Source organism: Cucumis melo, chromosome 11 (genome assembly GCF_025177605.1).
Source record: "Cucumis melo cultivar AY chromosome 11, USDA_Cmelo_AY_1.0, whole genome shotgun sequence".
NCBI lineage: Eukaryota > Viridiplantae > Streptophyta > Magnoliopsida > Cucurbitales > Cucurbitaceae > Cucumis > Cucumis melo.
Window position 1 is genome coordinate 32,800,222 of NC_066867.1, and position 17,181 is coordinate 32,817,402.

Below are 17,181 nucleotides of genomic sequence, written 5' to 3' on the forward strand. Positions count from 1 at the left end.
CGAAAACATGACATTACATTTTATTTTCATAGGAGTTGTATAATTCTCTTTTGTAATTCACTTCAATTACTCTGCCCATACAAAAATTTCAAACCAATAATTTGTTGATATCAAATTAAAAAAGGTCTCCCTTCTTGTTTTCTAGGCCACAAGTTTTTCTTCAAGGATTCTTGTTTTTCTAAGTTTGTGTGTCCTCTACCCTTGATGGAAAACCTTGTCCTATTGAATAGAATTGATCTTTCGACGACCAACGACAATAATAGTAATAATAATTTATTAAAAGATTTCATGCCAATAAAGAAATATAAAATAAAAAAAGGTAGAATTAGTATTGTATTTTAAATATGATTTTTGTCTTTGCAAGACTGTAAATTGCAAGGGTCAATTGTTCCCTTTGAATTTTTATTTTTTAATCTTATATATAAAAGCAAGAAGCTTACTTTGTATGCTTAATTTTGACTGATTAGGTAACGATATTGCTACTCTTACCATTCTTTGATATAATTCTTTGATTTCGAATAACTTCGTCTGTGATATTCTATGAGTCTTATGGCGATTTCTTAAATTTTCAACAATATATAAAGATGCTTTAGTGAAGGATGCTAATATCTGAGTTTTATGACAAGAATTGAAAGTAAATAACATTTATGTCCAATCTGAACATAATTCAATAAGGTACTAACTACTACGTAAAGTCAATGGTGAACCCTACACCTACAATTATTGGACTCCAGAAAATGAAAAGACAAAAAAAGATTAGTGAAAACAAAACTCTTTAAACATGGCCTCGAAGGTGAACTTACGATCATTGGATATATCATTTTGAAAGATCCTTGCTGATATTTCCATTTTACAAATTCACATACTAATTATTTAAGTAAAAAGGGTAAAAGGGATCGTGGAAGAAAATCACAATCATGAAGTAGATCAGACAAGTGGTTTAAATTTCATAAAATAAATGATTCTTAAGTCTTCATAGCAGGCCTCACAAGCCCCAAACCAGAACCACTTCCTAAATGCTTGAAGTCTCTTGCTTCAAGTGAATCCCCATGGCCAGCAAACCCTGTACCTCCTTTCTCCAAGTTCACCAAATCCCTTACTTTACATCCTTTATTGCATACAAGACAAACTTTATCCACTGCCATAAATTTATCAGCACATTTCTTACAAAAGACATGTCCACATGTACTTAAGGCCACAAGAGACATCGTGTTTGTTAGAGTAACCTTACAACTGGGGCAGATGTATGAAACATCATAAGATTTTGATTTCTTTTGCTCACTGTTGTCTTCTGTGAAATGTATAGGAAAAAGGGACTTTAGCTTAAGTTTCTCATTACCTTCTGGACAGAATGTACTGCTTGAAGGAGCTCCTGCTTTAACAGGAGCTTCTGGTGTAGCTGAAGGCAGCCAAAATGCTTTCATGGTTCGAAGTGCTTCTTCTTCGTAAGATGTGACTTTTACACTATTTGCCCCATGGAAACCATTCTTATCCCGACTTTGGTTTCGATCGTTGTATTGAGGTACAGCACCATGGTTTTGTTGATCAAATGCATCGAGTTCTCTAGCTTTTTGCTGCATTAACTTCTCTTCTGCTTCTTCCTTCTCTTGCTTTTGTTGAGCAGTATATGCAGCAAGCTTCCTGCAGGGTTAACAAAACATGCTCGTGAGGCTTGAAGGGTTTTCATGATGGTTTAACAAACGGACCCAATTGCATAAGCATCAAAAAAGGAAAATTTACAACCTAGTACGCTGTTCTCTAGTGTTTCTCAAACTTAGAACATGCACTTCTTAAAATGTATCAATTGTCCTATTACATTAGCAAGTATAATATTTAATATCAATTATAAGCCTCATATTCAGCAGCTAATTGTTAAACTAAAGACCCAGCATATTAGTCAATCAATACTAGAACATCTTTTTCCCACTAAATTCACGCCTCTCTCTCTTTTTTTTTACTAGCTTTCGCTAAAACCTCATGAAAAGTAGAACTCCTCAAGGGAAAATTGGGAAATACAGCCTGCACATTCCTCAAAATGTTCTTTAATCTTCATTATACGGAATACATCTATTGTCGATTGTATCAAATATTTTTTTAGTAGAAGTATAAGGGCAATGGAGGGGTTTGTGGAAAATGAAAAAAATACATTAGGCATAAGCAAGAGGGTCAAGCAATTCTTGGGGTTGCAAATTCCCCCAAATGTGTAAGAGTGTCAGTTTTCTAGAAGCGGAAGCACTGTTGAAGGTTTGTGAGCGATAGAGCAGAAGTGGTTCGTTAATAGCCTTCTTATTGAATTAGGATTTGACGCGCTGGAGGTCATTAAGCTCGTAAGACGAGTGAAAACTTCGCTTGCAGAGATTTGGGTCCTCATTTTTGTTGAGAACATTGCTAATGTTGTTCCTTTTTGCCAAATCCTTCAAGAGGATAGCATCAGCAACATAGTAACATCTCTTGCTAGAAACAACTGCTAACGCTACTACATTTGTAGCTGGTCACAGGACTTCAACCCATCATTTCAAAATCCTATCTTATTTACATTCACTCAAATTGGGCATTAGGTCACAGCATTATGGTTAGTAACATCTCATATTTTAAAAACCCACCCATCATGCTCCAAGTGAATTGACCAGAAATAAAGATAAAAATTTCACTTTTTGAATACCAAATCAACAACAGATTCTTCAAACTTAGGGTAGGGAGACACACACACACACACACACGAAAAAACAAACAAACAATCAAATGCAGACATACATGTTATGCATGCAAACGTAACATACCTCTGATTATCCTTCTTCTGAGCCAAAAGGCACTCAAGAATGCACTGTTTACAAAAGGTGTGACCCCTTTGACAGCACATGGGGTCAATGAAGGGTTTCAAGCATAAGCAACAGACATCGAAGGGCTTGATGGAATCCTTACCAAGTCTCTCTTTCTGGGTTCCGTAGCCGAGCTTCCGCTTCTCATCATAGGTGAAGAAGGCTAAATCGTTATTGTTCTTCGAGTGTCTCTGAGGCATACTTATGGAATTAATTAACAATTAAAATCAAAGAATTTGGAGAAGAAGAAGAAGAAGACGATGAGATGAGACCAAGAAGAAAGTATATATGTATGGAGCGAAATTCCCCTTTTCCGACTCGGGTCGGGTTTCTTTTATAGGGCTAATCAATAAATAAATAGTCTATTTATATTTTTTATTTTAAATAATATTGTTACTTTAAAAAAATTATAAAAAATAGAATATTTGATAAAATATATAATAATTTTTTTTAATGATCTTATTCTAAAGCCTAAATAGTTTATCTATTTTTTAAAAATTCTTTTATTTTTAATCCTTCTTGTGTTTTTTTTTTTATATAATCATAATGATAATAATAATAAAAAAAAGGCATGTATCATGTTTGTTATGAACTTTTGAAGACATTTTTATTGTAATGTTTACGCAAAATCTAATCGATAAGAAGTTTTGAAAGAGATAATAAGGTAAGTAAATTACATATTCAACAAAAATATGTTGAATGTATCGAAAAACGTAAAAATACATCGCACATGTCGTAAATATAATAAATACATTTCAGTGTGTTTACGAATAGAGTCCGATTTTTTTGCAAAACAAAAACAAGTTTTGGAAAACAGCAAAATCTTTTTGACAATAACCTTTTTTTTTTTCTTGAAAATGATGTTGTTTTGTTTTTTTAAGAAGTCTCGTTTAGTTATCTTATGAGTTTTCAACTCGATAAAAGCACAGGATTGAAAAGTTGCTAACCTATTTTAATTTGGAATATGGAAAAGTTCATCCAAATACTTTAAAGGATGAGATTGTTATGAGTGCACCTATTGAACCAAAATCTATCTTTTTCTCAAAAAAAACATTTAACCGCCGTGCTTCTAATATGAAATTCTAGATATATCAATATGTGTTTACTTGACTTTGAGTTTGAATATGTCCAAGCTTTAGTCATTTTATCTAGAAAAAAAAAACCAAATCTTTCATTTCAAAGTCTATATAGAGAAATTTTTACACCCAACTACATGGATGTGGTAACATTAATTATAATATGTTGGTTTTATTTTATTATTTTTTTCGTGACCATCTCAATTAATTAAATGTATACTTTAATTTATCTTATATATAAAAGAACTTATAACTCTATAGCATTGGGATTTCAAGGATGCTCATAGTAGCATATTAATTTCTACCATCGTAATATTCACTACTTGCCCAAGTCTTTTATTTTCTTGCAAGAGAGAGAGAAAAAAAAAGGATAAAAGCAAGCCTTATTTAGAATCTATATATACAAAACGAAGTCTCAAAACACTACATGAATGAGGGATGATCCAAGAGTTTATGGATACGTTTTTTGACCAACCCAATCTTTAAGTTACTAAACACTTACATTATATCAACTACATGTTTCCTTATCCTATTTATACATTCAAATCATTTCCTTGACTTTGACTTAAAAAAAGATGCCCGAACTTCAGTCTTACAAAACAATCGTCCCTTTAAAATTTGTAGTTTGTGTTTAAAAAATACTCTTTAAACTTTAAAAATGGTTAAAACAGACATTCCTGTTAGTTTTAGATAGAAATTGTTAAAATTGTGCTTAAATACTGACACAATATGTGAGTAGACTTGATTGTACCAATTGATTATTAATGATTCAAAAAATAAAAATAGAAATAAAAAATAAATTGAAAAAGACAAATTAATTAGCCCCCATGAAATTTTGCTTGTTTATTATAGAACAATCAGTATCTGCATCAATCAACTTGTTTATTGTTGAATTTAGAGTAACCAACATTTACATGAATTTTCACATCCTTACATATGTATATCCTCACTAAAAAACTTAGGATATTTTCATTGTTACTATGATGTTATGTTACAAAACTGACTTGCCTAAAAACACTTCAGGAATCAGTAGTTATAGTTATCTTCATTAATATTGGCTCTAAATCAAAACCCCTCAGGGTTTCTTCATCTGCACCTTGTGTACTTCTGGTTCTGCCATTGGTGCTGTTGGTACATTTACTTCACAGAACCCATTTTCGAAGCTCGCTAATCGAGAATCCGTAAGAACACTGAACAGCTGTGTGTCTACTAATAGCTGCAAAGTTCACCAACCAAATCATCAGATCATTGCCACAGAATACCACATTTTCAATCCCTTGGCGTCAAATATCAAACAAATCTTGAATATACTAAAGTTTTTTTTTTTACCTTGGTTTCGAGAACTAGATTATAGTTTGTCCAGTGCAACTCATTTCAGAATAGAAAATACAAAATGAAGCAGATCTCATTGAACATTGTTAGCTCCCAGTAAAGTAGAGTTCATAAAGAATTAACAGGAATAATGACCAAAGCACAAATCTATTGTGCCAAAGAGCAATCAATATAGAGGCACCCATTTTGAGTCGAGTTTGATTTCTTTAATTAGCAAAAATAAAAAGTGAACCCTTTCTGGCCCAGCCGTTTGACCAAGAAGTAATTTAAATGATTTATGTTACTAGGCACATTTTAGAAGCAAAAACAAAAAGAAAAAAAATATATATATACTTTTGCCACCTTTAGGAAGTTCTTTTGTTAACCTGACCTAGCAGAAAGATAGTTGTAACATGATAAAAATATGATGCACATATGGTTCAGCTAAAAGTATATCATATAAGCGACTAAGAAATCAAGCTGAGAATTGGAGATCACCTTAACAAATGGTCGGTCCTTACTAGAAAAGGAATCAATAAAGCTATCCTTAAGAAGTAAAGAAACCTGAAATCATAAACATAAAGAGCTAAGTTTCATAGTTATCATTCAGGTTCACTCGGTTGGTTATGGGGCATTCGATATGGAAAGTAAAACAGAATGTAGATTTGCTGACCCTGTCGTTATTTGATTGGACACTAGTAATTGTATGAGATCTAAGATTTGAACACAATGACTCCATGTATTGCCTCATGACATTCAAAAACCGGGCGGCACATTCAGTCTGCAAATTGAAGTTACATCTTAAGTGTTGAGTAGAAGCAGAAGGCATGGGGACTAGAAGAAAAGCAAATTGCCAAGTCTGCTAGAATGCAACAATCCATAATAACCTGAGATTCATTGCACCAATATACAGGATGCTTTTTGGCTATTGAACTCTTGTTAGCCAATTTAGCGTGGACGGGGCCTAGTTTAGAGGCTAGCTCTCTGTATCGTGGAAGTGTTGGTAAGCTACATGTTTTCACCTGAAGAAGCAGAGAATTGAATGCCAACAATGCTATAATCTTGAAGGAGTAGGGAAACAAACTAAAACGGAAAACTTTATATCAGTTGGTAAAACAACGTCGGAAACCAAACCAACAAGGATTGTTTGAAAATAAATTTAGGAACCAGTTTTCGGCATTTTTTAAACAGTTTTCAGTAGCCATGCTCAAATAAGTCATAAAGGTTAACGATTATTACCATCCTGGGCATCTACGACTATGTATCTTGTAAGTTTCCTTTGGTTTTAGGGTTTAACAAGTTGAGATGAGATTGTTAGCATAATTTTGGGACCATCTCAGTTGGGTCAATGTAGTGTAGTCCCTTTTTTCATTATTAAAAAAGGGAAAGAAAATAAAGGCAGAATAAGAATGGCGTTTAGAACCTGATTGATACATAAACGCAGTGGAGAAACAAAAGGATAGACAAATATCCAGCTAACCTGATCCTTAAGTATATCAACAACAACTAGATTAGACGTCTTCATCTTTACATCAGTTGGTCTATTTAGTGTACCGACCTGGAAAATTATCGAAAGGGGAAGTCATCATTAAGAAACAATTTGGATTCATTAACAAAACTTGACTGATTTGCTCAAACTTATATATCAATGAACTTTCTATTTCATACTTGAATCTCACGATCATAGGCACCTAAATTTTAGGATCAACAAATTTAGGAAACAATACTTCCTCAATGAAAAGTAATAATAAGAGAATTGCATGTTGTTATTCCATTGAAAGATCTTTAAACATATAGTTCATTGTATCACTATCAAGGTGATATTTTGGTTTGAAATATAACATTCCATTCTTTTCAAAATGGACAGCCTATAATCAGCTAGAAATTGGAGGCCCTAAAAAGTTAGAATTTAGATATGTGCAAGAATTTAGATAAAAGAAAAATCGATCACTCACAATAAAGGGAACGGGGGCATCAAGGAGATCATACATTCTTCCTGGTAGAACCTGAAAAGTTTCAGGATGATCATAACCCATGGAAATTCTAGATTTCCATTTCAATCAAGACAACATAATAAAATACTAAGCAAGTACTGCATTCCTCTTATAAATTTGCAAGAACAGTGAGGCTTCTCTTAAAATACTATCCATGCCCATGTTTTTGAATTTTAGAACTAGCACTATGGATTCGAACTATTAAATAGAATGTATAAGAAAGACAAGTATCAATTACTTCGGAATATGCTTTCCAGAAATAACCACCGTGTCCTATGGAGAAGCAAACATAACTGTTAAATCTTTTGTTTCAGAAAGTAATGTTTTTAAAAACATGAGACAACTAAAGCACAATAACTCTCAAAATCTTAAGCGAATATTTTCTTTAGATGTTGAAGAAGATAATATTGGCATTAATAAAATAATGAAGATTCTAACAGAATAGAGCTGTTAGAGAGAGTTGGGAGACATTATACTTGTAAGAGTATTTTTTAGTGTTAAAAAAAAAGGAGCGCATGCCACATGCACTTCACTTCAAACCCTTGAGAAATAGTTGGGCCATTTCCATAACCATATAAAAACCTCTGATTTGTGAAAGAAAATACACATGGTTGTTATTATTAATATTAATAAGGTGGTTCACAAATGAATAAAATTTGAAAATTGCCCAATGAACTCACCGGAAGTAATAAACTTTGCCATTGGAAAGGACAAATCAAAGGAACAACGGATAGCACTGTAGCTGAAAGCAGACCCTGCATTAATTGATATACTCAATGAAAATCAAATCAAATAAAAAAGTTCAAAGTAGTCGGAATAATGAAGAGTTAGATACAAAAAAACTAAGCACGAGATTATAAGTGAACCAAAAAAATAGGACATATTACCATGTTTGGACACACTACTATCACTTGTTTTTCTAGCAAAATCCCTGCAATCAATTGCAAAACCTGAAAAGACAAAATTTCATCAGTCTTCCCTGCATTCACTACCAAAGTATGGTATAAATTGCTTATTATACCTACCTGATATAGAGGGGGGGAAAGAAAACAAAAAACTTGCGTTCATGAAACAAGAGTACCAAAAGCTTGAAATAAACATACTTCAACCAAAATTGAGCACTTCAGTTTTTCTATTCTATTTTACTTTTGGCTGTCAAGAAGCTCTGGATCTCTCTATTGCCTCAAGTAGTTCCAAATAGAGAAACGGATCTTTATGAGAAATAAATATTGCACGTAAAAAGAAATGAAGTAGCGAGGAAGCATTTATGAGCAGGGAAAATGATAAGAGAACAATATAAACTGACAAAATAACCATCTACTTGAGTAAGTTAATTGAATTAACGGAATCTGCAAGCAAGTTGAATTCATTCTGAAACTAATAGAATAGCAAAATTTTTGAACCTGCAGAATCAAGTGAAAAGCATTGTGCTCACAGATTCAAGAGAGAGAGCCCGGCATAAAGTGGCCGTTGTCCATATTGACAGAGCAAGAGTTTCTTCAGCTGTAGCCAACTTTGCTTTGACCTATCAAATATAATCACTCCATAAAGTGACGTGAAACACGCCCTAAAAACCATGACGAACAAGAGAAATACCTCAACAGGGTTCAATAAGTCTAGATAACTTTCAGAAAATCCAAGTGATGAAATGGCAGGTCTTCTATATTCAATAGATTGCAAATGTTCTAGAGGTTGGAAAAATAAGTCGCATCCCCTTTCAGGAACAGGAAGAGAATGATAACCGCAGACTATTTGCAGCACATCGTACTTATTCTCCTATAATAATAAAACCGTTGAGCCAATGAAAAGATGAAATTTGGTAAAGAAAGGAATTAGTTATTGAAGGAAAATTAGCAATCAAAATTAACTAACCCTAGCCCATTCCATTATCAAGTCATCACCGAATTCCTTTTCGCAGCTTGGAAAAAGATCATCATCCTCATCTTCTGAAACCATACTTCTAGCTGGACTGCCATATGATTTGATATCACTGAAATTGGTACTGGGCAAAAGGTATATTGTATTAACAATATATAAGCATATTAGATATCAGGATAAATCCACCACCTGAATAGGGATTCAGAACTCCCTATGCGCTCGAATGAGCGATGCCTTGATGAGAAAGACATCTCTGACCAGAGGTGACCACTCTCACAACTTCCATTAGTTCTTTCCAGCTTGTCAAAAAATTGAAAACAGTTATATCCTCAGCAATCACCAAATGATAAATACAAAAGGAACAACACACGGCATCTAGTGTTAATTGAGATCTCTTAGAAGTGTTCTTGCAATAATTCTACACTGGTACAATGAGAATTTTCTCAGGCTCAAAACATCGTAAAGGAAATCTTAATCAATCATTTTGGTTTTGCTTACTTGACTCAATTCTGAAGCATGACTGGTTGTACAACTTTCAGGAGATTGAGGTTCCACCATCTTCACTGAAGAGGTTAAGATCTCATCATCAGAAATAATTCCTGCAGCAGCAGCAGTAAGGGTAACTGCACTGTGAATAGGTATTGCCGACGTCATCCAATCACCGGAAGACTTCCTTTCAGGAGAATCAACATTCCCATTTTGATTCGACCTTGGCGCTGATGGCACAGAATCAGTGAGAGAAATTTCACTGATAAACTGAGTTACTCGATTCAAACGCTCCTGGGCTATAATGCTGCAGACCATAACAAAAAAGGTTGAGTTATTTAGATTCCAAAAGGATCGTTCTTTCATAGGAAAAAAAAAATAAAGATAACCTGTTCAACATCTCAAAGTGTAACTCAAAGAACGGTACTCTGGTTAACAGACAATAGCAGCGAGGTGCTGAAACCAAAAAACGGCTGCTTAGTCCAGGAGAATGAGAAAGAGAAGTTGAGATTCCTAGAAGACAAGGTGGCCTCTGAACAATTTCTTGCACGTGTAAGCATACACCATAAAGAGTCGAATTGTTGGCAACCTGAAGGAAAACAAAGTAGCTTCAGCCACCATTCAATTTCTTCTACAACCTAAACATATGGAAGTTAGTAAAAAGATAAAAGAAACTTCCAAGCAGTAACTCTCTACTATACTTCTTATCATAGACTTGCAAACTCCTCGACCATAAATAAAAAAAGTGTATGAATCTTGTATTACTCATGACTAGCGGCCATGCATTAAAAGTCAAGAACGTCAAAGAAAATTCTAAAATAAAACGTCCATAGGTTGACATAGATGCATATCTGGTAACAACAAGAGCTCAAGAAGCAATCACAAAATTTACCTTAAGGGAAAAAATAAATGCCAAATCATCTCTTTTCAAGTGTGCCTGTGTCAATAGAAGATGCTAGCATCATTTGGTTTTTGGAAACTAAGAAATAAATTAACTGCTTACCAATAAATACAGTATGATATATTTACTGATCAAAAGAGGATAAAACAGCCTAAACTTAAAAAAAAAAAAAAAAAAAAAAAAAAAAAAAAAAAAAAAAAAAAAAAACTTTGCCGACACACTTTCTATTTCCTCTCTGAATCAACGGATAAATAATATCCTAATTTCAAGGGCGGGAACAGTCTAGCACATTCATCCTTCCAATTCCCATTTCCAACGTTTTTTTTTTTCATTCTTTCTTTTTATAATAAAACATGCTCTACGCTAAGAGCTACAAACAAAGAAAACTCGGATCATTGCAACCACAAGGGACTTCATAATAAATAACCCCGTAATCATGAATTTGAAAAACGGCTTCCATTAGCATATGTTTTTGAGTGGATATCTGAATGGATCAAAAAAGTTAAATATATGACCCACTTGAACATAAGCCAGAAATACACATTTATTAAATGGGTTGATTCACTTGGGCAGGCTACAGACATTACTATTTCTTATGTGGTCAAAAACTCTAATCATCATAAATAAATACAACCAAATGCAAATTTTTTTTAAAAAATGTCTACAACATGAAAGGGAGAATCAAATTGTTCCAGCGTTCATACAACTTGCTGGAATGAAATTTTGTATCAAAATATCCAAAAGCCAGAACAAGATACACAGAGCAGAATGATAAAGGCTAAAATATATATTAACATTTGCTGCCATATATGACAAAGATGCAGAAGACGGTTTAAAAATTTTCATCCATCCCAAAAGACCCTGTTAAAACGCCACCCATCTATGGTAAGGTTATGACAGCAAAACTGGTTTCCCTTTTCTTAGTGTTGATATCTTACAAATATAAGCCCCTGTTCAGAAGATAAATCTCGCCTAGAATCAGAGAGAAAAACTAGATCGAGTAATCTCAAAGCTGGCACCACAAAATACATTAATACTGGTACCAGATACCTGACCATAGACAATTTCATTCAGATCACTGAGTGATGGAGTCCTCTCCAACAATTGAGCCTGCATTATTAGAGTCGGTGTGTGAAATTATGTTATACCGGTAAAGATACATAACCAGAAAATAGATCGAATTAAAACAACCAAGTCAATAGTAAACATCTAAGGCCATAATGATTCATAAGGTGATGTCATTGAGAAGTTAAGAGCACCATAAATTTAAACTACTTACTAATGCACAATAATCCAAAAAAGAAACTGTGAGAAAGATGATAGCTTAAAGAAAGTATTAATTTATTTCAATAAATAATTGTCATTAAATACTATTTCCCATTCAAGAATTTCAATTTTCATCAATGGTGTAAATCCCAAAGAAAAAATTGTTATAACTCACATATGCAACACACAAAAACAATAGTTCAGTCGTATTTAACAATTGATTGGTAAACAAACAGCTTATTTCATATTCAAACGTTGATCAACATATAAATGACACAGAGCATGTTTTGGCGATAGAGAGGAAAACTTGACACCTTCAGATATACTTCACCAGATTTAGTCAAACGTTATCAACATATAATGAATAATAATCAACCAGCCTAACCTTCCTTAACACATTATGGCTGATGGATAATAGCTCACCTTAACACCTGCAGGAAAACAAAATGCAGACAAATCCTTCATACGCATAGGCAGCCTCTTCCCAGGTGGATACTTAAAAAGTATCTGTCAAAGCAAGTACAACCGCAATTTCATTAATATATAAACAACAAATGCAGGAACGCAATAGTTGACTAACTTGTCGAAGCAAGTACTTATCAACTGCATTGCTGTAGCAAGATGCCAAAAATAAACATGAAACAACGTGTCCTCTAGATATGGGGACCAATATCAGTCTGCAAGACTTTCATCCCAAATTTTGTGGAAGTAAATTTCTAAGCAAACTAAACTTTCAGTAGACATAAACAAAACAAAAATGAAGCATCTCAAATATCTATCCTTCATAGATATAGCAAAGGCACAGAGTAACTTACTACATACTGGATCATTCTACAATACAAATAGAAGAGTTCTAACAAACTACTAATCCAAATAGCTAACCTGAGGTTCCAACAGGGGAACAGATGGCCCTCTATGCTCTGCCATTCTGATATCTATCTCAGAATTTTTCCTTTGTAACTCCCATTTTTTCCTTTTAGCAAATGCATCCTCCACAGCTTCAAGGTTAGTATCCGGATGGAGCCCAGCAATAATGAAATGTTCAAAGAGAGAGGTGGGCTCCTGATACACAAGGTCCTATAAAATACGAACATATTAAAATTCAATGTATCAAATCTTTTCCTTCTTTTCTAACTATGGTAGATATATTTAGCTTAACAAAACCTGCTCAGGTGAGCTCATTGAAATTAAAAAGACCAAGCAATTAGCAGACACTGTTGTTTTATATCACTAAATATGCCTGTTGGAGCACCAGTTCTCCTTCTCCAGATAAAACTGGAAAGTTATACATTTCTTATCCTACGGGAGTGTCAACATAGCTGAAATGTCAGGGTGCAGCTACTAATCCCTAATTTTTGTTAGCTCTTGTACAACCCTCTTGTACTTGGAGTTATTTGTCTCTTTTTATCTATTAATAGAGAGATCCGTATCCGTTTCAAAAAAATTTGTCCTACTTAATTGTAACAACATCAAATGCGAAATTATTCAATGAGACTACCATAATGTAGGTGCTTCGTAATAACCGTTAGGTGTGTATTAAAAAATATACATCTCTCCTAAATTTGAGATACTCTCACAATTTTTCTCTAATATATCCAACAGTGCAGAGCTGTCACGTCGTTCCACCCTCCTCTGAATAATTTTTTGTTAAACACCCAACTTAACTCTAATCCAAACTAATCATATTTGTATAGGAAATTCCATAAGAGGACAGTGGATGATGACTATCATGTATATCAAACAAGCAGAACAGCCCTGTAATTCCAATGATTTGTCACGTCCAACTAATTTACAAACTAATACAAACCATGTGGAAGGAGAAAATAATTGAGAGCATTGAAAAAAGGCAGGGTATTGCATCAGTATAATATAACATCATCCAGAGGCCAATGAAACCTCGTATACAAAACGTGCATTCAGAAACATAATCTCTTTTTCTGTTTTAAAAAAAAAAAAAACAAACATATCCACCTTTTATTTCGAAACCTGGAAAAAAAACCAAGTTGTAGAAAGAATATAGAAATATGGAATCAATTAGATACCAGAGATTTGGAGTGAAACTGATACCACTGACGTTTTTGGTTTGCCAATATCTCAGGATCAAAACGATAGAAGCCATAATCCTCATCCCGCGTGTCTCTTCCCCATCCCCAAGCTTTCTGCACATGGGATTTCAACCTCTGGAAACTGTTGGATCTTCTATGTTTGGCACTAAGAACTTCACTTCGAGCACGTCGATGTCCCATCCCCATTTCCTGTAGCCCGGTTCCCCCATGATAGACGCTATTTAGAGCTTCACCAGCCACCCTAAATGCCTCCTCCGAGAATTGTTGCAACACCCAGATTGGCGACGGAGGCCGCTCGTCCACCAATTCACCATTTTCATTAATCTCCATTCTCAAATAATCAATTCATCTTTTACGCTCATTGCACCATTTTATCATCATTTAACAGCTTTCTCCATCATCACATTCTCAGTCTTTAACTGATTTCAAAACAATATACCCACATTCAAAGAAAAAACAAAGAACACCCCAAATTTTACACTCCAACACATTTATCCATCTATTTAACCAAACCCCATTTCGTCAATAAGCTGAAACATTCCCAAAAATCCATCCTTACTACCTCGTCACGTGAATGCTTCCATGCAGAAAACCCACGAATCCCCTGTTACCAAAATGAACAAAAACAGAGAACAGAATACAGAAGCTGTTAAGGGGGGGAAGAAAACACATACAAGAGGCTAAAGGGGGTGGAATATAATGAGAGAAGCAAATCAAGCATTTTATAAATCAGGTGGATTTGCAGAAGTGAAAACGATGAAGGATAACATGACAAGCGAAGAAACATAGAAATGGGAAAGAAAATGCAGAGAAACAAAAGGAAGAGAAATCATGAAAGAAGAAAAAAAATGGTGGGAATGGCAGAAATCACCTGTTGAATGGATGGATGAATGAATGTTAAGTTAGGAAGTTGGCGCTGAGAGATGGAAAATGAAATTCAGCAAAAATAGGAAAACAGAGAGAAGAAAGTTTTATGTTTAAGAGAGACCGCACCTTCAGGTTCTTACACATTTTTTTTTTCTTATTGGAATTCTCCCATTAATATTTAATTATTTTTCATAATCAAAACTAATTTAAGTTTTAAGCATCAATTTCACAAATATAATTAAATTTTCATAGTATTTTGTCAGATTTTTTATATTTTTTATCTTATAAACAAGGATAGAAAAATTGTTTTAAATACGTTAAATACATTAAAAATATTTATAGATATAACAAAATATAACAATTGATTATGCTACACTATAATAAAGTTTTTATATCTATGTCACTGTAACACAAATAATAGTTTATATTGTAATTTTATAAACAAATTTAAAAATTTAGAAACACGTTAAATATTTCTAAAGAAGTTTATGAATCGAACATATACAAATTTTAATAATTAATAATTAATTTTAAATTAAATATAGTAAAATAAATTAAAATATTTACGAACTATAGCAAAATTTTAGATTTGATCAATAATATAAACCAATAATCTTCTAATCACTATCTATCAATATTATCAGTAGCAGCATATTAGTGTTATTAATATCTATTATTGACGGAATATAAAATTTTATTATATTTTATCAAATTTACTGTTTTTGACGATTCTCCAATTTATTTTTAACAATACATGGGAATAATCTTCAACGGTAAGTTTGATTTTACAAATTTTACATCGTTTCAACATTTTAGAATTTGACCATTTGACACATTGAATAGTGATAATAAATGAGAAATAATGACTTTTCAAAAGAGGAAAATAGAAATAATGATGAGAAATAATTTAGAATAATTTAGTATGAAAAACAATGTAAGAAAAAACATAAAGAGATTGAGAAATAATAATGGAGAAATAATTAAGAGTATGAGAAATAATAATGGAGAAAAATAAATTTTGTGTAATTTTAGATTGTGGGGTCCAAAAGTGTTAACTTCCGACGAAAGGTTTTACGTTTTTCGGGATTGTGAGGGGAAACCGACGTGTCGTTTTGGTGAAAAACTACAAGTTCTACCTGTCGGAAATTCTGGGCCCACGTGCTTCCACTTTCGCTAGTTTTTTGCCGTTGGATTTTGGCGAGGCCGTTACGGTTTGATCTTGAGCGTTGGATCTCCACGTCTTCAGGTGGGAATTCGCTGCTTCCAAGACTACCGCAATCGTTTCTTATTTCACAAGTCATCAACAAAGCAACCAATTTATTTATCTATTTATTTATTAACTTCGATTTTTGAACCATTTCATATTAAATTCTCAAAATGTCAAAATTTTTCATTCACATTTTCACTTTTGGTTGGATTTGATTTGATAAACAGAAATAATGATTGGATAAAAAGAAAATATATCATTTTTTCGTATGCATTTAGTTTCTCATGTATCAAATTGGTCGATTTAGTCGTCGAGTTTTTAAGAATGAATTTAAAACATCCATTTTTAAATAAAATTATTAACTTGTGAATAAAATAGAAATAACAATGATGATGTGTAGACTTATTATTACTCTACTTTTAAATCAATTTTTGTCCGTAGACTTATTTAAATATCGGTTGTACAAAATACGTAAATGGCTTCATATAATTTTCAAAGAGTTTTCTAATTCAAAGTCTAAGTTGATTCATTCGTAAAAGTTTCGGGTTTAATTATTAATATATAAATGCAATGACATAATGTCTTTTCAAACAAAACATTAGAGTGTAAAGTCCACTTACGAAAAAATTAGAGTTTAAATTAAGAACAATTATTAATTTATGATTTAAACCAATACAATTATTTGGAACTTACTTAATATTATAACTAGGAAATTTATCGATTTATACCCTTAAGTTTTGGAGGTTATCAATTAAACCACGATTAACTAATAATTGTATCGATTTAAATCTTAAAGTTTTAAAATTGTATAAATTTACGCACACGCCTATAACACCCTGAGTTTAGAAGGAGGACATGAATGAATCGAGATTATGATCCTGAGGATATTAAAGTATGGTTAAAAAAATAAAATAAAAAATTGAAAGTTATTATCTACCCCATTAATGTGAACCTTTTTTGTCAGTGGCTCATACACTTAGTTTAAGTGTGTTCAGCTTAGAGCAATTAATAAATTTAAGAAAAATTATAAGCACACGATGTTAGTTAAACAAAAGCGAAAGATCAAAGATCATAAATGGTTACATCAACAAAAGTTCAAAGTTAAACATAAAAAAAAATTAATGGATACAACTCGAATATTCAGAATATAAATTGATATTACTTCTCATTATTAGTTATTAGTTGCCACTTTAGTGTATAGTTGAACTAGCTATGATGGTACATTTTGGTATTCAACAAGTAGATTCCTTTCACAAATGAATTATTGCAATAAAGTCAACTAAACAAGGAAGATATTCATACGTACACTC

General features: G+C 32.9%; 2 protein-coding genes across 7 annotated transcripts; both read right to left on the reverse strand.

Annotated features, from left to right (window-relative positions):
* Positions 1-923: 923 nt before the first annotated feature.
* On the reverse strand, positions 924-3,133 carry LOC103498929 (E3 ubiquitin-protein ligase CSU1-like). The gene is made up of 2 exons (XM_008461753.3): positions 2,781-3,133; positions 924-1,641 (listed from the first exon to the last, which is right to left on the reverse strand). The coding sequence occupies exons 1-2, from the start codon at positions 3,017-3,019 to the stop codon at positions 966-968; spliced, it is 915 nt and encodes a 304-aa protein (XP_008459975.1). The 5' UTR covers positions 3,020-3,133; the 3' UTR covers positions 924-965.
* Positions 3,134-4,760: 1,627 nt separating this feature from the next.
* On the reverse strand, positions 4,761-14,785 carry LOC103498930 (uncharacterized). Of its 6 annotated transcripts, XM_008461754.3 has the most exons (20): positions 14,669-14,785; positions 13,774-14,401; positions 12,614-12,808; positions 12,155-12,238; positions 11,516-11,575; positions 10,457-10,501; positions 9,954-10,153; positions 9,577-9,871; positions 9,268-9,377; positions 9,073-9,202; positions 8,797-8,976; positions 8,636-8,725; positions 8,088-8,150; positions 7,881-7,955; positions 7,162-7,212; positions 6,687-6,764; positions 6,094-6,228; positions 5,880-5,987; positions 5,705-5,770; positions 4,761-5,111 (listed from the first exon to the last, which is right to left on the reverse strand). In XM_008461754.3, the coding sequence occupies exons 2-20, from the start codon at positions 14,125-14,127 to the stop codon at positions 4,971-4,973; spliced, it is 2,460 nt and encodes an 819-aa protein (XP_008459976.1). In that variant the 5' UTR covers positions 14,128-14,401; positions 14,669-14,785; the 3' UTR covers positions 4,761-4,970. The 6 variants fall into 6 exon arrangements, with proteins under 6 accessions (XP_008459976.1, XP_008459978.1, XP_008459977.1 ...); XM_008461756.3 differs by lacking the exon at positions 14,669-14,785 and having other exon boundaries at positions 9,073-9,169; positions 13,774-14,641; XM_008461755.3 differs by lacking the exon at positions 14,669-14,785 and having other exon boundaries at positions 9,073-9,190; positions 13,774-14,641.
* Positions 14,786-17,181: the final 2,396 nt, after the last annotated feature.